The 27,009-nt window shown below is 40.3% G+C and overlaps 1 protein-coding gene across 2 annotated transcripts in view; it reads right to left on the bottom strand.

The window, feature by feature from the left end:
• RGS7BP (regulator of G protein signaling 7 binding protein) overlaps window positions 1-27,009 on the bottom strand; it is an 82,828-nt gene that overhangs the window by 18,271 nt on the left and 37,548 nt on the right. For both annotated transcript variants that reach the window (XM_053657410.1, XM_037150811.2), the window contains exon 3: window positions 10,689-10,819. In XM_053657410.1, coding sequence (XP_053513385.1) covers window positions 10,689-10,819 — 131 coding nt within the window. The remainder of the gene's footprint in view (window positions 1-10,688; window positions 10,820-27,009) is intronic.

Raw genomic sequence — 27,009 nt, 5'->3', positions numbered from 1 at the left:
GTTAAAAACAATGGACTATGTCTAATTGTTCTCTTTCTTTATTTCCCTTTTATTTAGAACAGCCTTGTCTTTTTTTGTCTTTCATATCATCAATGTTTTTGAAGGAAGAGTCCAGGCCAGTTGTTTTATAGAATGTCTTTCAAACTGGATTTGTCCGGTTTCCACATGTCTAGATTAAGAGTAAATCTTCTGGCAAGAATATTATAGGAGTGACAGTTTGTCCTTAGTGCCTTGTGTCAGACAGCACATGCATCAGCTTGTCCCATTGTTAACGATGTTAGTTAAGTATTAGGGATTGCTCGGAAAAGGGGGTTTCTACCAGCTTCTACCATTGTAGGTGCACCCTTCTCTCTCTCTCTTTTTAAATATTTTATTTATTTATTTTTAGAGAGAGGAGAAGGGAAGGAGAAAGAGAGAAACACCAATGTGTGGCTGCCTCTCACATGGCCTCCATCTGGGGACCTGGCCCGCAACCCAGGCATGTGCCCTGACTGGGAATTGAACTGGCAAACCTTTGGTTTGTAGGCCCATGCTCAATCCACTGAGCTACACAAGCCAGAGCCCCTTTTCTTGTTTTAATTAAGCAATCTATGGAGAAATTCATTGATATGCTATAGCCTTTTCAAGTTAAACCTTTCTTTAGGTTTGATAATTTTTTTTTCTACTTTTCTTGGTTATCTACTTTCTGTTCTCTCTGTTCTTTCAGATTCTTGCTTCATATTGGAGTCTCTGGGCAGTTTCTTAACTATCCCCCCTAGTTCATAGTTATTTGGGGGCTAAATTCTGGGAGGATACCTTGATTTGGTCTTTCAGTTAACTATTTTAGGTTCTCAATATTTCTATTATAAAAATTAAGAACTGTGAAGGGCCTGAGATTTCCCTCTGTTCATAGTTTCGATGGATATTGAGCTGAGGACATGAGACTCCTGGGTCAGAGACAAAGAGACTTTATTACTCACACAATGACAGTAGCCAAAGTATCAGCATTTATGTTGGTTCTTGAATCCTAATTCCCACAGGGGCATCAACATAGGCCAGATCTTATCGGCACAGAGGGGGCTGTGTGACAGAAGAGGAAGCCTGAGCTTCGCAGTTCTGAGGTTTAGAGCACGCCCACCCTTTGCTCTGGAGGGAAACACTTTCACGACACCGAGTAGTAAGCATGCCTGGCTCTGGAGGGAGACACTGTCTCTATTTTCCAAGACATTCAGTAAATAAGCATCCTTGAAAAGACGGTGTCAAACAAGGGGTGCCAGTGCCTCACCTTGCAAGATGGCAGAAACACAAGAGACTAAAGGAGAAGAATTGTCTTCCAAAAATAATTAACCCAGCTACTAAGTTTTATTCATTAGCACTATTTTTATTTCCAATGAATCTGGCTGCTTCCTTCTTGTTGCAGACAATCATTGTTTTATGGGTGTGACAGACTACTAAATCTCTCGGAGAACATTGATTATGTATATTTTAAATTCTTCATCTGTTTCCACTTTAAAATTTCTTCTTCGAGCCCTGGCTGGTGTAGCTCAGTGGACTGAGCGTGGGCCTGGGAACCAAACAACCACGGTTTGATTCCCAGTCAGGGCACATGCCTGGGTTGCAGGCCAGTTCCCAGCAGGGGACACACGACAGGCAACCATACATTGATGTTTCTCTCCCTCTCTCCTTCCCTTCCCCTCTAAAAATGAATAAATAAAATCTTTAAAAAAATAAATAAAATTTCTTCTTCGAGTATCAGTTGCTTATTCATTGCACTTGGCATTTCCCTTTCAGGGTGTTGTTTTTTCTTACAAATCAAGTCATTGTTGGATATCTAGTTTGCCTTCAATATTACTTTATATTAGGTTCAGGTGTCTAACCACAGCATAGTGGTTAGACAATCATACATTTTACAAAGTGCCACCCGACATTCCTGGCACCCACATGACTCCATACATAGTTATTACAGCCCAACGACTATTTTGGAACTACCAGTTTGTTCTTTTTAATCCATTCACTCAGCCTCCCAGCACCCCTGCCCTCCAGCAACCATCAGTCTGTTCTCTGTGTCTATAGGTCTGTTTCAATTTTGTTTATTACTTTTGTTCTTTAGATTCCATATATAAGTGAAAGCATATGGTATTGCCTTTCTCCGGGTGCTTCTCTCATCAGCCTGTCTTGGGGGCCCCGTGCCTGCTGAGTTTCCTCTTTAAAACTCCTGCTCCAGTGAGACATACTGAGCAACCTGTCCTGGGAAAAACGCTCGAGTCACGCCCTCCCTTTCCTCTTCCTCCACAGCCGTCCTGACGGAGGCTCCGAGCCACTGCACACTCTGCCCTGCTAGGCTGCCCCGTCCTCGCACTCACACCAGGAGTCTTCCTGCGCGAGTAATGCCGCCCTTTTTTGCTCAGCTTGGGGCAGCCTAGCTTCTCCCCCCTGGCCCCCAAACAACTTCAGACTTTAATTTCCCTGACAGCAGTTCCCATTGCCTGCGATTTGCATTTGTGTATTCCAAGTCTGAAGTATAGCTGAAACTGATTTCATTTTTGCAGTAATTTCCCCCGGCATGAATTTCATCTGTTTCTTCCTGAGTTACTTTTGCAGCTATGGTTCCCTCTGTTTATTTTTATCTTCCAATCTGATCTCAATTACTTTCTAGCTTTGAGAAATTTCTCAGAAGTTCACTTAGTTAAAGTCATCCTTTACTTGGCTTGTTCTTCAGAGGCATGGGAGGTGGCTGGTTCTGTGTTTGCCAACCTCTACTTTCTGTGCCTCTCACAAATCAGAGGGGTCACGTGGCGGAGTTGCAGCCAGCGAGTTCTAAGCAGCAGTGATGTGTGTCTTTCCCAGACTGGCTCCTAAAAATCCTCCCCTATGCTTTCTTTTCTCAACTGACCGCTGAGCGGATGTGGAGAACAGAAGGAGCGAGACTGCCCACCCCGCCCCAGCTCTGGCCTTGGGCTCTGACAATGGACAAATAAGGAACCCTTAGAGCTCTAGTCCATTGGTATTTGGTGTTGGTTCATGCAGCAGTTGCCCTCCCTGACAAGCATAAGAACTGATATGGATTTATTCTTTTCATTATATCTTTTTCTGTTACTTCAACAGATTCTCCGTAGGAAGGAAAATACTATATGCATAAGATTGGTCCAACATCTCTGGGAAAATTTTACTCCAATTATACTCCTCTTTTGACAACAGATACAGAATGAAAGTAACTCACTTACTTGTTCAATAATCATTATTTAAGAATTTACTCTGCTCCAGGCCCTGCGCTAAATACTGAGAATGTGATGGCGAATACACAGGAGGTGATCAAATCCAGAGGACGACAGAGAGGACACCAGGCAATTGTCCCTTGGTGTAACACATGCTACAGTCACTGGGTGGGCCCGTCTTGAGTGTGGTTGGGCAGAGTATGGTGTGAGGGGCGAGGGGCAGGCGAGGGGCCATGCTGGTGAGTGATGGGACTGAAGAGCATAAAGGGTCATAGCTCATCGAGGTTCTTCTGAGCTACAATAAGGAATCAGCAGAGAAGCCCCCCACAAACCATTGGCCAGTTTGAGTCCTTCCACAGCTTCCCCTCTTTGACCTGGTGTTCTTAGGATGGAACTCTTGTTCTCTAATATTGAATGGGCTCACAGGAAAGGGGGTCAACCTGCTTCCAAATGGTATCTTCAAGCTAATGTTTTACTTCACCCAAGAAAGTGAATGTGCATTTAAAATTATTTTGCTTCTTATTATGAAATGAAAAACTGTGTCCCTTGTAAATCAGTTTCAGGCCTCAGCGAACAAATATTTTGCTCAGATAGGGAATGTAGGTGACAAAGGGGGGGAGCCTCCGGAGCACCTTGAAACCACACTGAGCCTCCTTCAACACTGTTTAGAACTAGGACATCAAACAGCTGGCCACTTTTCTTGGGGCCTTGCAGAGCTTTCTGCCCCCAGCTCCTCTGGGATTTGCATGTATTTTTAGCCTGTTTATGGATAATATAATAGGCATGTTTGAGGAAATGTTAAGGGAAACCACTCATGAAGCACATACCAGTTTGGAAGGCTGGTTATTCTTACATTCCTGAGAAATGGTTGGTTGTTTCAGGGGAACAAAAACACATCTGACCTTGGGGCAGACTTCAGAGCACCAGAGAGCACCCTCAGCCTTGGCAGTCCTAGGTGCTGGCCCTGGAAGGTTGGGCTGGGGTCAGTTATTTAAATGCAGGTCTTTTTTTACACTCTGCTCCAGAGGCCTCTTCCCTTCTCCTGCTCTCTCATTTGTCCCGTCCTCTTTCTTCTCTGGTACTTCGGTTCTTTTGTTGCTTTCCTGCCTGTCTTCAGCCTGCCAGGGGTGATGGGAAGTGTTGTCATAGGACGTGTCTCTTTCGGAGCCCGGAGTATGCCTCTAGTGCCCAGCAAGGTCAATTTTATTCACTTATGTAAATTTGTGCAGGAATAAAAACAAAATGAATCAATCTTCTCTGAGCTGATAATGTGTCTGTGCACTATCATTTCTTTGATGGCAGGGGCAAATTTTCTATGTCCTTTGTACTCCTGATACATTATCTGCTATGATCCTACGCCCAGGGAAGGCCTTCAGTAGAGTTTTCATACTGACTGTGAACAACAAAATGAATACGGCTTACGGGAGATGCCCGGCAGCTTATCCAGACTGTTATTCTCACTGTCATGCATTCTCCTAACTGGTAGGTGCTTTTTAATTCCATGCACTGTGAAAAAAACTGGGGAAATGTAGGCTGTTTGTTAAGTAATCCACTTTTACTCTCTCATTTCTAAAAACCATGTCACTGAAATAGAAATAAGTTACACTAATTCAGTTGTTTCCCTATACGAAGAAATAGTTTCAAATGCTTTTTTATACTGTGGCAAGAAGTTATTCTCAGTGTCGTGAAATATGTAGTGGAAAGTAGTCATTACACCAGACACAGAGCCCCATTCATGCCCCAAACTGGGAAATAAACCTTTGCCACTTCAGGAGAGACACAGAACCATCCTCTCTCTTCCACGGCCTGAGTCCTACTCTGTGATACTAATGCTAAGACAAGACGGATTTACTCTACGACTCTTTAATTTCAGCTTTCCCATAGTGGGTGTCTAAGGCCATGATCCTTTTGGATCACAAGAATGGTGCATTTTATTTTACTTTACTAAATATAATCACTTCTTAAAATTAAACTTCTTTACCCAAAGTAAAATATTTTATAAATCATTAAATGATCTATGGAATTAACCTTCCCTCCCATCTTAAAAGTTACTCCCTGAACTTTGTGTTATTTTGGTAAGGAGTTAAATACAGTGGATTTTATCCATGAAACATGGTATTTTTGAAGTGTGCACACTAATCAGCAAGGCAAATCTGCGGATACAATTCAATCACCATGCTACTATCGGTATTCATCTCTTCATTTGATACAATCTCTTGCCCTTCCCTAAGATGGCTTAGTGGGAAATGGACGGGTGTAAAGGCACAACCACAAACTTTGCAATGGGAGTGATGTGCCGTGTGACCTTGGGGCGGTCACCTCTTTCAGCCTCAGGCTCTTCATCTATTAAATGGGGGAAATGATACTTAGGGATAAAATGAGATAACACGTGTAAAGCACCTGGCAAGTAGAAGGTGCGTAATCAGTGGAAGCTATTATCATTCCTTTGATTCTGCTGCTCAGTTGACATCTACTTTGACAAAAGGTGGTGACCATGGTGTTGGACTGTTTGGCATATGTAGACATGGAGATAAAACAATGATAGATAGTTTTATATCATGCTTAGATTTCAGAAGTTGGTCGTGCTTATTATCTTCAAGCAGTGTGAGTGTGTTCTGGTCTTGGGTCCTTTGCATTAGATACCGATGTTTATGCGGTCGTTTCCTCTTGTCACTCAAACCTCAGATTAACTGCTACCTCCTCAGAGAGTCTGACCATCTCTTCCAGAGCACCCAGTGACTCTTACATCGCCCATTCTATTTTCATTATTGACATAGCACTTATTAATATTTGGGATTTTTTGAACATTAAAACCCATTTCTTTGCACTAGACCATGCAGTCCACAAGAACGTGCATCTCTTTAGCTGATCACCGCCCTACAGCAGTGGCTTACATGTGCCAGGTGCTCAGTAAATATTTGTTCAAAGAATGAAGAATGCATGTTTCCACTCAGAACTTGAATCACAGTCTATTTTAAGATTTAGTCTGCTTCATTTCTTCTAACCTACTGTTTTAGTATCAGCTGCCTCATTACATTGGAAAATAATAAGGTCTTCACTTGTGTGTACACATTCCATTTCTGTCTTTACATTGCTTGTTTCTTTTATTGGTGTGGGTCATTTCCTTTTCTTAATACGGGCTGAATGCACTGGAGTCTTTAACGGGCACAGTCTGCTCCTTGTCTTGAGTCCATCCTGTTTGTTGCTGGAGAGCGGTTCATTAATTTCTCCTCAGAGCCTCTGGAGCTCTCAGCTCCCACGGGGTTTTGATTTAAGATTTTTCAACTTCCAACACTTTACTATTCTTTCCCTTTTGTAAGTACATTTCCCCTTGCATATTTTTATCTCCGTATTTATCCTGGTGACACATGTCAGGGAGATAGCCTCTTTTGGGGGAGAAGATGGAAAAATGATACACCCTCCAAGGACCAAAAGACAATTTTGCTGGAGCTACAGCCGAGGGGCAGAGCAGAGTGAGAGACAGCCACAGACGGGTGAAGTGAGATGAAACAGAGATGGAAAGAGAAAGGTCACAGGGAAGGGAGCTGCTCTGGAGTGTCTTGTCATTTGTGCTTCTTTCAGAATGGGAATGATGCTAAAACTGATTGAATGGAGAGAGCATGAGGAAGAGGAAAGCCATGACCACAGGGGCAGGATCACTCAGTTCCCTTAGAAACCTGGTTCCGCTGCCTGCCAACGGCATGAATGAAACCTGCAATCTCATTTCATCTGGTGTCAGGAAACAGGCATTAATGGTCAATGTGAAACATGGACTAAGTTATGGGAAAAGACTTCCTCCCAACCTAGCTGTGAAAAAGTGAGAGCAACTATTTTTCACTATAAACGTAGGAAATAGACTTTGTCAAGTAGCGGTCCAATCTGCAACTTGAAGCGTTAGAATATGAGACTACCAAACATCTAAAATTATTCCCTTCTGTTGTCTCCTTGAAACAAACAGTTTTTCAGAACCGCAGTCTGTACGGGGGTAACTCAATAGCCTTTATTAAATGTGGATTTTTCCTCACATTTCAGTAATTTAATTTAATTGTGTTGCCCATTAAAAAAATAAAATCACTTTAGTACCGCTATTCTTCATTTTTTTTGGCAATAGCATGATGTTGTTAAGTATAAAAGATTTCCAAGTAATAGACTGGACCCATCAAACTTATGAGACAGCAAAAATTCAGGAGCACTGTATATGCAAAAAGGTATGCAGCTACTCTAAAGATATTGTTAAGGACTAAGGATAATTGTAATTTTCTTAATTGGGAGAGAAGGACAATCTTCATTACTAAATTCATGCTCACTGCAGAAACTTTAAAATAATTCGAGGCTTACATTTTCCAGGAAGAAGCCATGCTCTTTGCATCCACAGTGACCTTGCGTGCCCTCCAAAGGGTAAACTCATCACTACTCAGTGCGAAAGCAAAACTAAATGTGATATGCAAGGTTTGCCGGACCTCTGGTGACAGCCAGGGAGGCGATTAGAAATAAAAATAACTGTGAAACAATTTGGTTTCAGTATTTAATCTCAAAGAAAAATTGATCAGAGACTCTTATTGAGCTCTGCTTAATGACTCAATTACAATTCTTTTTCTTTCCTTGATGGGAAAGAAATACTGAAGGAGAGAGGAATGACCAACTTGTAAGAGAAATTAACCTAAAAGTTACCAAAGCATCAGTTTTTATAATAGCACTAAAAGAAGCATACCAGAAAAGGATTCTAAGCAGAAAGAAATTTCAAGGGTTACAGGCTAGAACTTGTTACTATTCCCCTGAACCTCTAAGAACTATTTGGTTTTCATCTCTCTCTTCCTCTCTCACCCTCTGTCTCTCCTCCCCTTCTGTCTCTGAACATAGAAAGCAAGGGGATAAACCTGTAATATTATAGGTTAGCATTGATGGTGACCTAAGAGAACACATGGACGAGAGATTGGAGAGTTGTTTAGAAAAGCTAACAAGCAACATGAATTGTAAATGATTAAATTTGGGGTTTAAGGCAGTAGTATTTAAGGATGACTAATACTACATTGCAGTTGGCTATATATATCTGTTAAACCAATGAATGAGAAAAGAGAGGTTTATGACTTGGGCACTGGGTGATTGGTGGTGCACTGATTTCTTGAAGGACTTAATGAGGCCATCTAGACAGGCCCCTTTCCTAGCCCAAGGGATGATAGTGTATCAAGTGTATTCTTTATAGAGTTGTATATAAGTTGGGCACCGGAGCAGGGGACCGGGAGCAGGGATTACCGTTTATAAAAGAAGAGGAAGGGAAAGAAGCAGGTCAGATCCTGACGATGAAGACAGAGTGCACTGAAGACCGAATGAACTGACCAGAGGAGAGGCGATGCGTTTATTTGTGTGTTCAAGATCAAATACATTAAGGAAGAAATCTGTATGAGGGAACCCTTTTACTTTTAAACAGAGCTAGTAGACAAGTGTTTTCTTTTCAAAAGTCAGTGGTGTCCTGATCGGTGTGGCTCAGTGGGTTGGGTGTCGTCCCTCAAACTGAAGTTGCCAGTTTGATTCCCGGTCAGGGCACATGCCTGGGTGGGCTAGGTCCCCAGATAGGGGTGTGCGAGAGGCAGCCAATCGATGTTTCTCTCACACACCCATGTTTCTCTCCTTCTCTCTAAAAGTAAATAAATAAAAATATTTTTAAAAAGTCAATGTGAAAAGACAACAAGTGAGAGCGAACGGCAGAGGGAGACCAACTCGCAACTTCCCAGGTGGCAAACCGAGAAGGTAGGGTGGGAGTGAGAGGGAGACAACTGGGTGTGGAGGTCATGTCATCAGCAAGGGAGATTCTAGGGGCCACATGGGCATGAGGCACTGCGCGCACCGCTAAGCAGACCCAGGTTTAAACAAGATGAGAATTCTGTATTCTGTCAGTGTGTTCGTGTGAACACATGTGTATGTGTCAGAGAGAGAGAGACAGACAGACAGAGACAGGAACAAATGGGGAGAACAACCAAAGACACTGGGCCAGGACCACCTGTTCGGAGCTTATCAGTGTGTCTGATACTCCATTTTCTGATCAGGCTTCAGGGCTGCCAAGAGCTAATCTCTCCAAACAGGTTCACTTGTCTTAGTAACAGAAGTAAAGATAGAAACTTACAAGGTCAGCCTTTAGGGTGCAGAGGAAAATAAATAATATTCATATATAGAGAAAGTGTTCTCTCCTCGGAGCAAGTGTAATCCTTGTGTCAGTCCTGCCGCGTGCACATGTGTGCGTGTGCACGAGACTTGAATTGTATTAAGCATGTCATCATGTCATTTAGTTCCCCTCAAATTGCATGCTTATTTGACTTCAAATCTCTACTTTGTTTCTTCACCTGAAATGCCTTTTTCCTTCCCTACCTGAACCCTCTCTTCACCACCCAGCTGAAGTCCCACCCTTTCTACAAGGTTTTCCCTGAGTGTTAGTTTGTTTACTTTTCTGTCTCTAAAGTTAAATCAGAGGCAAGTATTTCATTCAGCATACTCTTTATTCTCCTGAGCTCAAGCACAAAATGTTTGCATCCAGAAGATTCCCAATAAATTATAGTTGGATGAATTAGTGAAGAAAATATAGGTTCAATCCTTCAGTATTGGAACTTCTGGCTTCCTCCCAGTGTTCACTCCATTCCGCCCTCTCACATGAATAGCCACTGGTTGGATGGGGCTGACTTTCTGCTAGTCCCAGGAGTGGGCCTTGATAGCCTAAACTAGCCCGTATACTTCCATCTCTCTGGCTACAGTGATTGGTTGAAGTGTAGACCCATGATCTGACCTGGTCCAATCAGAATGAAGCCTAGGGTGTTTGCTAGTGGGGAAAAGTTTTATCTTATTATGGATCCTGTGATGCGCAGGTGTTATAATGGGAACTATTGCAATCAGTTCGCTAATGTGAGGAAAGGCAGCCTAAGAGTTAAGCCGGGGAGGGCAGCGTGTCACTGAGAATGGGGGTCAATAGTCTGATCAAACCATTCGGAAGCTACTGCCACTGCTGGAGGCTTCAGTCATTTCAGCCAATATAATCCCTTTATAGTTTAAGCCTGGTAATGAGATTTTCCTAGTACTAATATGCCTCCCTACTGTTTGTTGAGTTTTCCCTATTTTTAAATTATTGGAATACAATATGTAATTCATCTTCTTGCAACCTAATTCATTTAGGATAGTAGCAGCAACCTTGGATAGCATTTACTAGCCTAGTAAGATCATTATATATTTTTGATGCTTATGCTGATTCTAACCAAAGTCATGTTCAAAAGTGGTAAAATAATAAATTGAGAACTATTTCTACCACAATCTCTGTTCAAGGAGATTAGTGTTCTTATGTACTTAGAATTGGTCTTGACTTCTTATTAATTTATATGACACATTTCGGGAACATTTATATCCATTCTAATTGTGTGTAGATAAACATATGGTGCACATAGGTGCTTTGCAAAAGATAAGTTTTTGTTGAACATTCCTCGGGCTTTAGGGTGATGTATGAAGTGTAGATACCTTTCCGGTGAAACTGAAGAGACCCCAGCAGGCAGATGGACTTTAGCATCTCTGTTGTGTACATTTCTAAGCAACACTGCAGCTGGATATAAAGCCGGCAGATTTCTGGGTGGATCTCACCATCTTCCGGGCTGCAAGAGAATAAGAGAAAAGCTGTGACTGTTCTCAGGATTTCACTCATTAGCCATTTGCCTTCGCTCTTGGAGGCAAAAATGCTCAACAAAGCCTCCTTAAAGCTTTGCATCTAAAATTTAGCACTTCCTGCTTTCAAACCAATGACCAATGTCATAGTTCTTACATAAGTGTCTTTCTGACTAACAGCTCTTATTTTTTTCCTCTTTCAGCTACAGATTTCTACTGGGAGCTTAAAATCATAAATGTTTTAAGTAATTGAAAATATGAGATATTTTCAATTTCACTGTTGGAACAAATTCCAAAATATGTTTAAACCATAAAAATATCCTAGACTGCAAGAAGAGATTAAAAGCTCTTATTTTCAGAGAAACAAATGAAGAGATATTCGATTGTCAGTGATGAGATTGTTCTTTAACATTAAGACCTTTGCATAATATGATGAGAGAGCTAAGATATAAGTTATTTTTATCAAGGGCTTTTGTCTCAGTCTAAAGGATATTCCCTTATTGTTTGCTATGGTTAATTTATGAGAGGCCAAATGTCTTTAATGAAGACATAAAATTTTTATAAAAAGGAGAAAAGTAATAAAACAACTTACAATTATGCCTAACAATCTAATGCTAAATAAACCCTCAACTTATATTTTAAAACATATTTTAAAGTCCTTGAGCCTTTATTAACTATGATAAAACATATAAATGTAAATACGATAAAATAGGGAGGGATCACTTTTGTACTTTGATAAGAAGAGAGAAGTGGGTTGACAATGAAACTGTTACATGCAAGTAAATTAGCACGTGCTGAATAAAGCAAACTAAACAAAAGGGATAAAGTTTAGAGACAGATTTGAAGTGGAAGAAACCAAAGTGAACTCTGTCAGTCGACCGAATGTGTTATCTCTAGTTCTATCCCCATTCATTTAAAGTGCAGTGAAGTCTGATTAAATTGAGCAGTGTTTATATTTGATGCCTCTGTAAAGTGGGTCAGTGGCAAAATGTCTGAGGTGATTATTGGGGAAAGATGGAGGCTTCAGTGATTAAGTTCTGGAATCACAGTCAAAACAATTTGTATTTACGCAGAGCTTCACAATGACAGTTTGCATTTTCAATACTTATTTAGTAGATGAGCCAGAGTGTGCAAACTGTATGGCTTATATAACACGAAGAAATGCACAGCCTTCTCTGCTTTAGTACCAGTGACGTGCCGTCACCGTCTTTCCTGTGTCAGAAAGAACAAAGTGTTTCAAAAGGACTTACTGCAGAATGTGGCTTTATCTGAAAAATTTAAAAAACGACCTTATTTCTCATTTGTGTCTCATGGCTGCAGCCCTGGGCCAACACTGGGAGCAAGTGTATCTTGGGTGAAAGTTCCCAGATTTTCTCTCAGAGCTTCCTCCCATAGGTGCCTTTCAGCCTCAAGCTGTTCCCCCACATTCCTCCGCCACAGGTGAACTGCATCTCATTATTTCATATCATCTCAGCCTTTCAAAATGCCTCTGACTCTGTGCCATCCCCTCACGGCCCTGCTGGGCCCTGAAGGGATAATGGGCATGAATGCTTTGTGTAATGAAAAGTCACTCCTGCACCTTACCTGCTAATACATTGGTTTTCAAAGAAAAATTGAAGGTCATGCCTCCTCTCAAAGACGGGTTAGAGGAAAAATATTTTAATGCAGGAAGGTCTTTTCTGTGCTGCTTCGTCATCCCAATTCTAGCTGCCTATTGTCACCTATGTATAACATTGGCCCTGGTGGCTCATATGCAAATTTTTAAAAACCCTATAATAAATTTGTTGTCTGAATTGTACATTGATCAGTGGGACAAGTAGCCAGTACAGTATCATTCGAAGGCATGGACTATTCTTATCTTCATAAGTATAAAATATGTGCCTAGTGGCTTAGTTCCAAAAATATGCAAACCTCATATGTAGATGACATTTTACATAATTTTTAAAAAGTCTGTATTAATATATCTTCAGAGCCAGTATGTTTGTTTATTATTTTATACTTAGACATAGAGAGATAAAGCAATGGATTAAGTGCTTCTGTAGAAAGGCAAATCAAAATAGAGATTACAATGCCGGATTCATAACATTTCCTCGGGGGCTGTCTCCCTAATGCCTCTGTAACCAATGGTGATTCCAGAAACGGTGGAATCATTTTACCCTAACTATTATGGGAAGGAAGTAAACAGGTGCCACCAGAAATAGAATCTGCCGGACACAAATTAATTGATGCTAAAGTTGCATTATAAATTTCCTGCTTGAAAAACTTCATACCCACACTCATAGATTAGCTTTTGCAATCTTGGAAAGCTGAGGTATAGAGAAAGAGGGCAGCTAGTTAAAGAGCAGAAGAAAATTTATATTTCATGTCAGTGTTTCAGGAGGCCTCAAGCAGGTTACATTAGCCTCAAGACTTGTATAGTTTGTTTCTCCCATTTTAGTGCACTAAGCTGCATTACTAATTACTAAAGATTCACTAAAAGACAAATTGTCAGATGGGTTAGAATATGTCTAATGTTACAAGCAGTGAACTGAAACACATTTTTGAGAAGCATTAAGAGTATTTAGGTTATTTTCATCACACAAGAGCAAGGGTCAGAGCAGGGACAACGGAGGAAAAGCCAGAAAACGGTAACATTTACGTTAAATTAAATTAGGCCTAGGACTTCCTCCAGGAACTGGCAGTAACTTAACTTGGAGTTGCCACGTATTCCTCAGGCTTAGTCTACAATGATTCACTCCTCTTAAAGTTTAGGTCCGTGAGATTCACTCTGAGGTGAGAGATGCTTGCTTGATTCACTTAAGGAAATTTTGAGTTAGTGACTAGGTGGTGAGTATTTTTTAATTTTTTTATTTATTCATTTTTAGAGAGAGGAGAAGAGAAGGAGAAAGAGAGGGAGAGAAATATCAATGTGTGGTTGCCTGTCGCATGCCCCCTACAGGTGACCGGGCTCACAACCCAGGCATGTGCCCTGACTGGGAATTGAACTGGTGACCCTTTAGTTCTCAGCCGCTGCTCAATCCACTGAGCTATACCAGCCAGGGCTGATTATTTTTTATGAGCTTAAGTTAAGAGCTAAACTGACCATTTTGATTATTTTGAAAGCCTTAGTAATTATAGGAAGACATTCTAAAAATGAACTTCAACAATAGTTTAGTGATTTAGAGTTCAAGTTGAATGCAAAACATTGAAAATAACTGCCAAATTCTGAAATTTTCAATCAACTCCTTAAGGATGAGAATTAGGACTTAACGTCTTAGTCATCTGGCGTCTGAACTGCTACAGTGATGGGTGGGAGTGTGAATATCGCCTAAATCACCCCTTGAGAATGGCAATATAAAAAATATACTGAATATTCTTATTTTGCAAATCCAAATATTGAGGATTATGTGGAGCAACAAAGACTCTCCTGTGTTGTTGGCAAGGATTAAATTGGTACAATCTCTTTAACAATAGTTCTGGAAGTTTCTTATAAAAACTAAACACACACCTGCCCTATGACCTGGCAATCCCTTTTCTAGGTAATTACCCAAGAGAAATAAAAACCTTTACCAAAAGCTCTCTATAGGAGTATTCACAGTAGTTTTATTTAGAATAACCCAAAACTGGAAATAGGCCAGGTATCTGTCAAGAGGAAAGTGGAAAAAGAAATTAGTATCTTCCTACAATAGAGTAATGCTGAACAGTTCAAAAGAGTGAACTCCTGATACACGAAATAACATGGATGAATCTCAAAAACAGGATCAGGAGCAAGAAAACCCTTAATAAAAAAGTGTAAATTCGGTATGACACCATTTATATGAAGTCGTGGAATAGATAGAACTAATCCATAGTAGTAAATAGCAGGAGGGAATTGACTGGGAAGAGGCCTGAGGGGAGGGAACTTTCTGGGCTGAGGGCAATACTCTATAGAGAGAGCTTTGAGTTACATGGGTGTACATATTTGGCAAAACTTATTGAGTGGTACACTGAAGATTTGTGCATGTGATTATATACAAATTTTACTTAAGAAAGAACCATAAGCAAATATTGAACCCTAGCTAGTGATATGCACACTGACCTCTTTAGGGGTTAAGTTTACTGATGTCTGCAACTTCAGAAAACTAATGTGGATCAGCAGGTTGGAACAGGAAGGAAAATACAAACAAATATGTGGTAAAGCAAATGTAATAAAATGTTAATTGTAGAATCTAGGTGATGGGTATTTTCTTGATGTCCAAGAATTTACATTTCCCAAAATAAGTTCATGGCATAAATTGAACAAAACAACTGAGAAGCTTTATGACTAGTGAGGTCAAGTTCAAGAGTGAACACCCGGGGGATTTCAGTTATGAAATGCATTGGCCCTACATCTGCTCTTTTGCCAAATTTGCCAGACTTTGGTGCTCTGTGCAGCTACCAACGGTATTTTAAAAACCAGCAAAATATTTGTTGTTTTGAAAGTCTGTCCTACGGTAATGGTTTATGCATTTAGTTGAAGGCAGCCAGACATATTAAAAGCAATATGGGTTCTGGAGTCAAAAAACTTAGCTCTAAATATAGAGTTTACTGCTTAGAATTGTGATTTTGGGAAAACCACTTTAACTTCTCTGGAACTCAGGTTCCTGAGCTGTGAAATAGGCATAACGACTATTTGAGACTGAAGTTCCTCAAGGTTGTTGCAATGATCCAATGGGACCATGTGAGGGAGAACAAGAAAAAATTGTGAAGGACAGTTAGAGGTTGGCTGCAATCCATTTTAATGCATCTAAGTCGTGTTTACTTAGCCTTATGCTCGCATAGGGTCTTTAGTTTAAAAAATTATCTGCTATTCTATAATGTTTTTCTATTTGCTCACTGCTTCCAAATATGGACTTTGGTTGAATAAACATGCGATTAGGCTGAGAAAAATAGGTGTGACCCCACTGACAACCACTCAGCCTTTCACAGACTTTAGCAATGACATAAACACTGGGGTTGTCAGCTAGCAGAGATGCAGAGATGGAAACCAGAGCTCTTTGCTTTTTTTTAAATCCTCACCGGAGGACATGCTGATTTGAGAGAGAGGGAGAGAAACCTCAGTGTGAGAGAGAGACATTGATCAGTTGCCTCTTGCATGCAGTACCCTAACAGGAGACCGAGTCCACAATACAAGTATGCGCCCTGATAGGAATTGAACCCGTGACCCTTTTATCCACAGTTCAATTCTCCAACCAACTGAGCCACACCAGCCAGGATGAAAACCAGAACTCCTGTTGCAGCAAATGTTGCTAAGTTTTTCTTTTCCCTATCAGTTCTATTGTTGGCTATTAAGCCAAAAGGCAAGGAAAAATTCAGGAATCCAAATGGGATGAGTGAAGGGGATGATATCCTTTGCTTTATTTTAGCTAAAAGGAAAGGGATTCAATGACTTACCCAGGGACTTTGATCTCCAGGCTACCTCTTCTAACACCGCCTGTGTTTTCCTCCCATATGGCTTCCACTTACAAGTATAAAACCTGATTCTGTGGCAGATTCAGGGCCAGCACCAGAGCCTTGACATGCCTTCCCCGAGGTAGACTTTGAAAGGTGGCCCCGTGACTGTACGTAACCAACAGATACTCAGAGGACAGGGAGGGCACAAATGTGTGTGTATGTGACCCAGTTACTATTTTAGGTTTCACATTCTTAAAAGTAATTATAGGGTCTATCCAAGTTCATAACCACAGAACAGAAGCCAGATGCCTACTAAATGACTACACTATTTTATACCAAAATAAGCAGTGCAATAATAAAAAGAGAAGTCTAGTTAGTCAGAAGAAATGGAAATAGGACATTTTTCAAGGCACCTGTAGGTATAATAGTTGAGACTCCCTATGTTTCTACTTTTCTCATAATCTTCTTCTGGTGAGTTTGTATGAAAGTTCTGTTTCAGGAGGAAACCTCCTGTATCTCCTTCATAGAGAGTCACAGCAAGTTTGGTTCCCCCAGGGGCCCCCGAAGAAGTCACTGCAGTAAATCCCCTGCCTTCACAGCTCACCCTTCATGGGAACATACGACCATGTGACTTCCTCCCCACGGACCAGCAGGCAGGACCAAACTCTGCCCTGGAGCAGTTTGGGTTCAGTCAGAAACGAAAGGACTTTTAACAGCCAAGTGAAACCAGAAGTGACTTGGGTACCTTTATGCCAAGCAAGTGGGTTCAGAGGGGCCAGCGCCTTTTACGATCTAGGCCCATAGTATTTACGGCCTTCGTCTCCCTGTTCCTGTTGTTTTGCTCTCCAGCAGGACCTTTGACACGACACCCTCACCCAGTTGGGAGAGTTGATAAATGATGTGTAGCACTACCAAGCAGCTAGTTAATTTTTTCCATTTAAAGAGTAAAAACTATATTTAAACACTTAAAAGAATCAATAGCCATCAGTTTTCTAACATTATGATACTTATAGTGAAGACTAAAAATATGACTATTGAATTGTAAATCATCTTTTATTTATCTGAAAGGTTACTGATTAAGGCATTCCTGTGGAGAATTGGGAATAGGTGGTGTCTTCTCTAGAAATTCTGAGATTTCTGGGAATTTCTCAGGGCATCAGAGGTTGACAGTTAACGAGCTGCTCACCGGAATACTTTTTCTTGGTGCTTGCAACTCATGTCTACTGGTCAGGAGAGAAGGAACATTTACATATAAGGTACTGTTTCTTCAATCTCCAAAATATCTTTCTTATTGTGTCTTAGCCTTTTTCCTCATCTTTCTATCCATGTTTTTCTCTTCCCAGCCTACTGTCAAGAGTGATATGGAGTTTGCAAACGGTTCATCAGGTCCTGCTCTAACAGGGGTTGTGATTTTTGCAGTGAGCAGAGGCCCGTGGCTGACGGAGTCTGAGTCTTGGATTCTTCAGTCTCGGCTGGAACGACAATCAGCACCATGGGCTGCATGGGTGGAGCAGAGCCCTTTCCCACTGACTACAGCCAGGATCAGCCTGTGTTTAAATATATGTGTGCGTATGTATTTCTATTAAAGAAGCATGTGTGTTTCCATGTTTTAATCTGGAAAATATTTTTTGATTCTAAGGTCAAGATTGTCAACCTCTGATGTTTATTATTTGTGCCTGATTCCAATGATCTTTAAAGGTTAATTATCATTCAATTATCATGTGATACACTGGAAAGAATTCAACTCATTTATTTTCATTATATTCAAAGTCTGAGTCATTACTTGCAGCATGCAGTTCATTCTTGCTTTTATCCACCGGGATTTTAGGGCTCAATATATTGAACTGTTGGTTTACCTAAATGGTATTTAGCCCTTCATTCTTAATTATGTCATTAAGTTAGGCAATGCTGTATTTCTCTTTAGCTAGAGCTATAGGCTTGATCAATATTGCCGAAATGATGACAGTTTTAAAATAACCCGAGGTAACTGGGCTGACCAAATTGAATGCACTCAATTAACCCAAAAGAGAATTTTTGATAAAAAAGGAAATTTCCTCCTCTTCTTCAACTGTAATGGTGCAAAATGTTGATCAACACTTTAAAAATTAATTATGACTTATCCATTGTGTAGTTACATGTAATAACTGATTGTCAAAGCCATCACAGCTGAATTGCCAATGGCCCCCTTTTACGTGTTTGAGACTGTTCATTGATAGCAGGGACAGAAGACCAGAAGAATACAAAGTAATGGCCAACACAGGCCTGAAATTCTATTTTCTAGACTCACGGAGGTAGTTAAGCAGAAAGGCTCTTCGGGGAGGGTTTAGGGTTAGGGTAGAAAATTGGCCTCTGTTTATCATGCTAATAACAATAGCAAACATAGAGAGCTTCATTGCTTCCGGCTTAGCGCTGTGGTTCATTCTTTAGTTTATATGAAGAACTTATAGAAGATTTAGAACTTTTTTAGTGTTTTGCAGTTTACTTTTTCATCTTCAGGCTTATACCCAGCACTAGAGGTTCTTTAAATTTTATATCTAATAGATCATGTGGTGTTATTCTGTCTTTCTATTGGTATGCAATGAAAATCTGTGTTTTTTGCATAACTAAAAAGATGACACTTCATGCCAACATGGGGATGTGCATTTTTAGATAAATGTGAGTTATGTTCTACAAAAAGAGAAAAGCTTTTATGCAAACAGAACAATCCAGTATTCATACATGTGGAAAATATCGTATTCCACTGTGAGTTTTTCACTGATCATAGATTCCTTAAGGCCAGCAGGCTTACCTTGTTTATCTTTATAACCTGCAACACTTAACAGATTGTCTGGTACATAGTAGGTTCTCAATTAACTGGTTCCTAGTATGGCTTTAAAAAGTAGTACCTATGTGATATGAGGAGTTGGAAGGCTGGGATTACATTTTACCATTAGAGATGGGTTTCTTAAGAGTTCTTTTCTTGTAATCCTCTTTTATTTCTTTAAGTAATGCATATTAACAGACACTTTATGTGGAAAAGTAAAAGGAGGAAAAGATGACATACTAATACTAGAGGTATCCATTATTAAGCTTTTGGTATATTTCCTTCCAGATTAATATCCCCAAGTGTGGAACATTTCATGCATTATTTCTGTTTCCCAAGCGCTTAGCAGAGCGTCTGGCTCATTGAAGTCTCTCAATCCATATTTGTTGAAATGAATCAAACAATGTTCAAGGCTGACCATGTGATAGATGCCCTGTTCTCAAAGGGGCAAGGCTGGTGATCTCAGCGTATTCAAGTCAGTGAAAAAGCAACAGCAATCTGATTACAGGCGGAGGAGAGCCCACTGTCCTGCAGTGCTTTATATTTTCTCAAAGAAGAAATAAATATTAATGTAAGGGCTATCTTCCAGTCTCTGCAATGAAGCATAAATGGTCTAGTGTCAAACAGTTCCAGGTTAATTAAATTCTGATTTCATGACTTGTGACATGTGACCTTAGGCAATTTTTTTAACCATTTAGTGCCTCAAATGCTGCACTAAAATAATATTAGCTACTTCATAGCATTATGAAAAGATTTAAGTGAAATAATATATAGGAGCTATATGGTCATAACAAACACTAATGAATGGCAAAGTATTCCAGGAAGGCAATTCAGCGTATTATGTCTAGACATACTTCTACCTTTGTTACAGGCTTTATTCCTCTTTAACTATTAATTCACAAAGTATTTATTGATTTCCTGTTGTTCACAAAGGGTGAATTTGGAAAAGAAAAGAAAGAAGTGCTACTTGTTCTGGAATTCTTTTGTAAGAATTCACTCAAACTCCCATTATTATCCTGTGGTGTTTTTACTTGATGATAACATATTGTAAAGTCTCCTTTAAGACACATGAATTTTTCTTAACAGTGATAGAAAACAGAGTCATTTATTCCATCTTTGATATGGTATCCTTTTACTGCCTTTGACTTTTCAACTAAATGGCTCCACCGTGGAGAGCTACATATAATTTTTCTTTCTCCCTTAATCATGAAGTATAATGTACAATTAAGTGAAACAGAGTGAAAGGACTTGGCACCTCTGCCAGTCGTTAAGCTCAAGAACAGAAATAGCTCTTCCAGGCAGACGGACATATGGGCAGGAGGAGACAACGATTAACAAATGTTTAGGTCAGTCTCTCCAATAGAAGCATTACTTTTGATGTTCAAAGTAGCATAAATTATGTAAGATCGTTAGTCCTTTGCTAGGGGGAAAAAGGTTAATGAACTTACTGACAAAGGGCTCGAGGGTAGAAACCCACTTTACCATTTCTGGGCCTCAGATTCAGCAGTAGCAAAATACTGCAGAACTAACATTTACTGGCAGTTTACAAGGTGCCACTTACATCTCATTTAATTCTCATGAAGTAGTTACTGTCTTTATCTTTAATTTACAGATTGAATAATAATTACTGAATAATTATTTTTTCTAGTTTTTCTTTGTGAAGCCCATAAATTATTTTGGCTTAAAAGTTGGCTTTTAAGTAGTTCCTTATAGTTCCTACTTTTAGTTCCTTCACTTTTTTGTAATAAATGTATGATGACATTTTATAATAAAAGTATGACGATAATTTCTGTCTAGCTCACACGAAGGGAGTGTAGGTGTGCGTATAACACAGGAGGCGCACCTGGCAGGCATCGGCTGGTCTCTTTGGGGGCCTGGGGGGAAATTGCCAGGCAGAGCAATGGGAACGGGAAAAGGCACGGCAAGCACTGGGCACAGAGTCCCCTTCCAGGTCCCTGTCTCCTTCTCTTATGCGCAAAAACAAGTGCACTGAGGGGAAGGGGGAAGGTATGATTGATGCCACTCATGGGACATAATTACTGTGTCCTTCTCCAAGAGGCAAAAGCATCCAGGATGCAATGGAGAGGACTCTTTTTGACCACTTTACTGAGAATGTGAGAGCTCCCTGCACCGATGGAAAAACGAGCATTGCAAATTATTTGCAAAGCGTTTTAGAAGTGAGCAGTGAGATAAATATACAGGGGTGGACAAAAGTAGGTTATGGTAATTTGTGGGGAAGGTAATACAATCATTAAATAATAATGCAAGAAAAAAGTCTGTGTTTCGAGTACTACCAACAGCAAGCCTCCTCTTGCCCACCCCTGTATTAATGCAAAGATGGCATTGTTGGTGCCTAACGGCTCGGTTGGATGTAGAGCATAACAATTTTTCAGTGTTAGACAAGTGGTTTCAAGCATTGTTTATCATGTGTCCCTATCAATGAGAAAATTAAACATGCCCTCTTAAAATGCAACATGCATTTGTTGATAAATTTTTCTTATACAATAATATTAACATGTTGAGTATGTTAAAAAATGTACAAAAAGAGAAGTTAGAAAAGAAGACTGTAAAACAGAAAGTTATGGTATTTTCTTTCAGATCATCTCGCACACACATCACTTTGAAGCCCACAGGCTTAGTCTGGAGGTTCTCAAACTTGAACGTGCTTTACAATCACTTAAAAGGCCACAGTGCTGGGCTCCATCCCTACAGTTTCTAATTCAGTGGGTCTGTGCTGGAGCCTGATCATCTGATTCCTAGTAAGTTCCCAGCTGATCCAGGAACCATCCTTTGAGAAGCAGCGGGTTAGCCCATTACAGCCATACCCCTTAGGGAGGGCATCTAGGGTCTACGGGAAAGAAGCAATGATGTAGCCATGCCGGTGGTAAGGCTGGCAGCTCCAGCAGACGACCCTGTAGAGTGCGCCCCAAATCACAACCCACAGCCACAGAGCTGATTCCATTAAACAAAAGAGTAGCTTCAGTAAACATTCAAGTACATTCCAGGAACAGAGAGGAAAAAATGTTTTCAGATGACATTCAGAATACGCTTCAGGGAAATCTCAGTAAACAGATCAAAGCTCACACCTTAGCTCAAACTTCAGCAGATGGAAGAGACCACGGGAGGCCCCAGGACATCAGTGACAAGGCACCCGCATGGCAGGCACCCCCCTCCCACTACACAGAAGCCAAGCATCGCTTGGCAGATTCTTCTGAAAGGCCTCCTGGAGGGTGTGCATTCAAGTTGCAAATCCTATTTGGTTTGCACTCCAGGTTTTGCTGGGCAAGGTTTCATCCCGATTTTTTAAACATCTTGTTTGAAAAGTTTTGCTTCGTTCTGGCCTCCTTTCATTTTCTGTCCTTGAACCCATGCTGCAATACTCCATATGATCTGATATCCCATTGCACATCAAAGGAAACGCAGCGACACCTACTTTACAAATTAGTAGCACGAGTTCACAAACAGCCCCACATAGGGAGATGATTGGAAAGCGGTGCTGTTCTGGGCAAGGGCAAGAACAATAAACTCAGAGGCTCTCTGCCTTTGCTGTGAACAAATCATCTACAGGGGTGCTCACTGGGAAGCACGTGGGAAAGGCAGAGAATGCACACAGGCACGTTCCAGCTCACAGTGCTAAAATTCCTGAGATACCCAGCAGATACCCACTAAAGCTGACCGAAACCGCCTGAACGATGTAAGGCTGCAGCATCCCTGGGGCCCGCGGTCTCAGTGAAAAGCTGTAAGGACAGCTCCTGTCTGTCCTTGTTAAGGGTAAAGATGCTGGCTGTACTCTCTGGACCTGCTGCAGAAAGTGCTTGCACCAGGGGTAGGGGTCCTCGTGCAGCAGAGTGTAACAGGGAAATTGGAAAAGTAGATCCAGGCAGGAAAGGGGAACAATAGAAAGAAGCCTGGCTGACAATATGACAGAGGAAAGGGGCTAATGGGGCGAGGGGTGGGGGCGGTGCTAATCTGCTTGGGTGCGCGTGGGAACTTCACTGCATTTCACTCATGGAAGGTCACATGTGTTGGCTGCTAGGGCTGCAGAGAAACAGCAGACAGCTTTTTCCTTCCCAAGGATTTAGGTGGACAGAAATTAATTTCTATTTAATTTTTACACGACCATTTCTGTCTTGGTTTTGTTTTTGTTTTAAACCAGTCAGTCCCACATTTGAAACAATCTCATTCATTTCCTAAGTGGACTACGTAGACTAGAGCGTACTTAAGGTACATTTCCAAACATGAATGTGTGGCGTCTCCAAGAATTATGCACAGAAATTCATTTCCATCTCCTGTTAATTATGAAATGCAGTTTCCACTACAATTTAAACATGTCATGTAATTAAAGATACAAATCTTGAAATGTTTTTCTTCTCTCACCACTCTGTCCTTGCACACACACACACACACACACACACACACACACACATTTTTTTTTTTAGGTCAAGCACACAGTGTTCTACCAGAAAGGAATAATGTCAAATAACAATAGTAACAGGGATAAAGAAAAATAATCACTCAGTCAACTTGGAGCCAAGAGGAAGACTTAGAAAACAAAGAGTAAGAAGTTGTAGGGCAATTTTCCCAAACATCGAGCAATATTATATTTGTTCTTTGAAAATGATACAATAGCATTATGTCAATATTAAAATCATTTTAGATGAAAAGCAAATTACTCCCAAATCCCACATTTTAATGTATCTAAGATAGCTTTTATGACAAATTTTCCAAGCTTTGATCATTTGATGTTTACTTTCCATTAAAATTATTGTAGGCCAATTTTGTGTCCTCCTTTTTTAAAAAAAAAACTGATCCCTTTATCATAGACAGTTTCCCATTTGAAATAATTTCAACATGATAATGTGGGAAAAAATCAAACAGGAAACTCACGAAAAAGGAAACATGAAAGGATAATAAACACATGACAAGATACTCAACCTCATTAATAGTGGGGAAAATGCACATTTAGATCAGTGAGGCAGATTGTTTCATAAGTATTGGATTAGAAAAATAAAAGTCTGAAAACGCCACGTGTTTAAGAGGAGCTGGGAGCAATGTGCTGGCAGGGAGGTCAACGGGTTCAACCACTGGAGACCAGTGGAAGGCATGGAGGACAAGGGCAGTTGTGCATATCCATCCGCCGTCGACCCTGCCCCTGGGTCTGCCCTAGTCTAGAGCAGCACTGTTCTCTGGAGCCTCCTGCGGGAGGGAGACAGCCCCTGTGCTGAGCAGTGTGGGGGCCAGCAGCTGCATGGAGCTTTTGAGCAATTGAAATAGGCTAATGTAACCAAGGAACTGAATTTTTTATTTTAACTCTGTGAATGTAAATGTCAATGCCTCTAGCAATATATAAGTATACCAATTTTACCATAGAATTACCTGGACTGATGTAATCATTTTTGGCATTTTGCTAATTTACAATGTATAAAGTACTATATATTGTTTTACCAATATGGCTTTTCAACTATTAACAGAATTGAATGTTTTTCCTCAAGTTAATTGATTCCAGTTGTGTATCCATATACTTTGTTCATTTTCAGCTAAATTTTTTTTTTGCTATACATCACAGGCAATATGAGGGGGCTCTGAAAACCACCCCCAGAATTATCTTCTGGAGGGTAGATCCCATGGAGTGCAGGCTTCCCCCACTAGGTGAGTGTTCTAGGAACCCATCTGTGTCAGTGCCAGGTGGTGGTATTGTGAGAAGCTGTGTTTGGCTTCAGTGCATTTTTTTAAAGACTCTTTCAATACATTTGCCCATTTCATGATGGGCGGTTTACGAGCACACCTGCCCACACCATGCTGAGTGGTCAGAAGTTTTTGACCAAAACCACAATGACCCCAGTGCCCCACTTCCCTATTCACCCAATCTTGCCCCAAGTGACATTTTTTGTTTCCCCAGATGAAAATAGGCCTCAGAGGTAAACGTTTTGCTGATTTGGAAGAGGTGAAACCAAAAAACAGCAAAAGCACTAAAAGGCATCAAAATCGACGAGTTCTAAAAATGTTTTAAGCAGTAGAAAAAAGATACATAAGTGTATTGCATCAAATGAATGGTGTTTTGAAGATGACTGAAGTTTAAACGTAAGAATAAATACATATATTTTTATAAATAAGTTCTATTTTGGGGGTACCTTCTCATATTTTTCTTTTCTTTTTCTGGCAATACATACTACCAATTGTATATACTACTCAATTTCTTTCTAATTTGTGTCTCCTAGAATGTTGGTACAATTTTTTTCCATTTTATTTTTCAATAAGCATTAAAATATTTCTTCATTTTTACTTCAAGTTTCTCATATGAAGGTTAAAACAACTTCAGTTAAGCTTAACAGTTACAAATGTGGAAAACCTAAACTACTACTAAAATAAGAGAAAGATGCAAATGCTGAATTATACTGAGTAAAGCAGACAAACACATCAAATATGAAGACTTCGTTCAGTTCAGAAGGAAACAGCCCATTAAGAGGTAGAGGAAAGTTTATTACTCATTCACTGAGTGCCTGTTATCTGTTTATTCCGTTGTCATCTGGCCTCGACTTTCATTACGGAGAAACCTGCTTTCAGTTCAATCGTAGTCCCTCTGGAAGTAATGTCTTGTCTTTCCGGTTGCTTTTAAGCTCTTCCTGTTGCCCTAGTGTCCTGTGGTATCATTCACTTCTCTCTGTTTCTTCTCTCCGAAACTCTTACTACAAATATGTTGGACTTTCTCATTCTAGTCTTTATGTCTTCTTATCCCTTTTTAAAAATACTTTCTATACTTTTGTCTGTTCCATTTTTGGCATTTTCCTTAGACCTAGCTTCCAGTTTACTTTTTGTTTTTAGCTGTAATATAGCCATTGTAGCTATAATATAGCCATTGTTTTTGTTTTAGTGATTATATTTTTTTATTTCTACAATTTCTTTGAGTTCTCCTCCAAGTATACTTGGTCTTTCTACATAGTCTCTATTGTCTCATGTTTTTAATTATTCTTTTGTGTCTTTAATAATTTACAATACACGCTAGGTCATTATGAGGTAATGCTATTAACTGGAGCTCTTGGAGACTTAAATCCTGTTGTTTATTTGGAATGTTCATGCTTACCTTTGCTAGGCTTTTTTCTAAGTGTCTTACAATTTAAGCTTGAGATCTCATTCAGCAGGACTTTCTCTGTAAATTCCTGAGAAGTATTGTTTTTGGACTACAATGGCAGTGTCAAGTATAGTTAAAATTACTTAGTAGGTTGAGTCAAGTAAACATTCTAGTTATCTCCTTGTGCTGGAGGTACATTTTCTGCAGACCACTTTTTGCTAAACATGTAGTCCTTTTAGTGACTTGATTTTTATAAGAATTCCAACAGCACGCAAATGAAACAGTCAAAGAGCATTTATTTACATAGGGATTGATTGCAAAGCTATGTGTGGCCTCACGGCACTAAAGGATGAGTGGAGAGGGAGGCTGTTGGGACCTGAAAAGAGAAAGCATTGTACAGTGCAGGCCTCCTTGGACACAACAGTGACTGGTGGTTCTGGGACATCACCAGTTCAAAGGAACCTCATAGGGAGGGAGCCAGAAGAATAAATACCTTGACCTCACTTTTCTCAATCCCTCCAAACTACAGCTAGAGTCCCCAGTTGACCTAGCTCAACTGGAAGCTACAGGACAATGGGGCCTGGTGGTACAGGGTGGAGAAGGACAAAGACTGGATCTACAGGGCAAAAACAGGCTTGGCTTTTTGTGACCATCGCATTTATACATCAGTATACATTTTAAAAAGTGTTTGTCATATCTTATACCATGTATCTGTCTAGTATGTTTAGACCTCTCTAACTCAATGTCATGCCAGAAATAGAAGACACGAGGCTCTCTGGTGAAGATATTATTCACATTTTAAAGGTGAAGAAATGGAGTCTGGGTTACTTTCTCAGGGGTCGCAGAGGCTGAGATAGGAACATTGACTCTGAAGTCCAGGCTTTTTCTATTGCACTAAACATTGAATGCTGGCATGC

The sequence above is a fragment of the Artibeus jamaicensis genome, unplaced genomic scaffold, assembly GCF_021234435.1.
Source record: "Artibeus jamaicensis isolate MK-2021 breed Jamaican fruit bat unplaced genomic scaffold, CSHL_Jam_final scaffold_369, whole genome shotgun sequence".
Classification (NCBI taxonomy): domain Eukaryota; kingdom Metazoa; phylum Chordata; class Mammalia; order Chiroptera; family Phyllostomidae; genus Artibeus; species Artibeus jamaicensis.
This window is presented reverse-complemented; position numbering and strand designations above follow the sequence as displayed.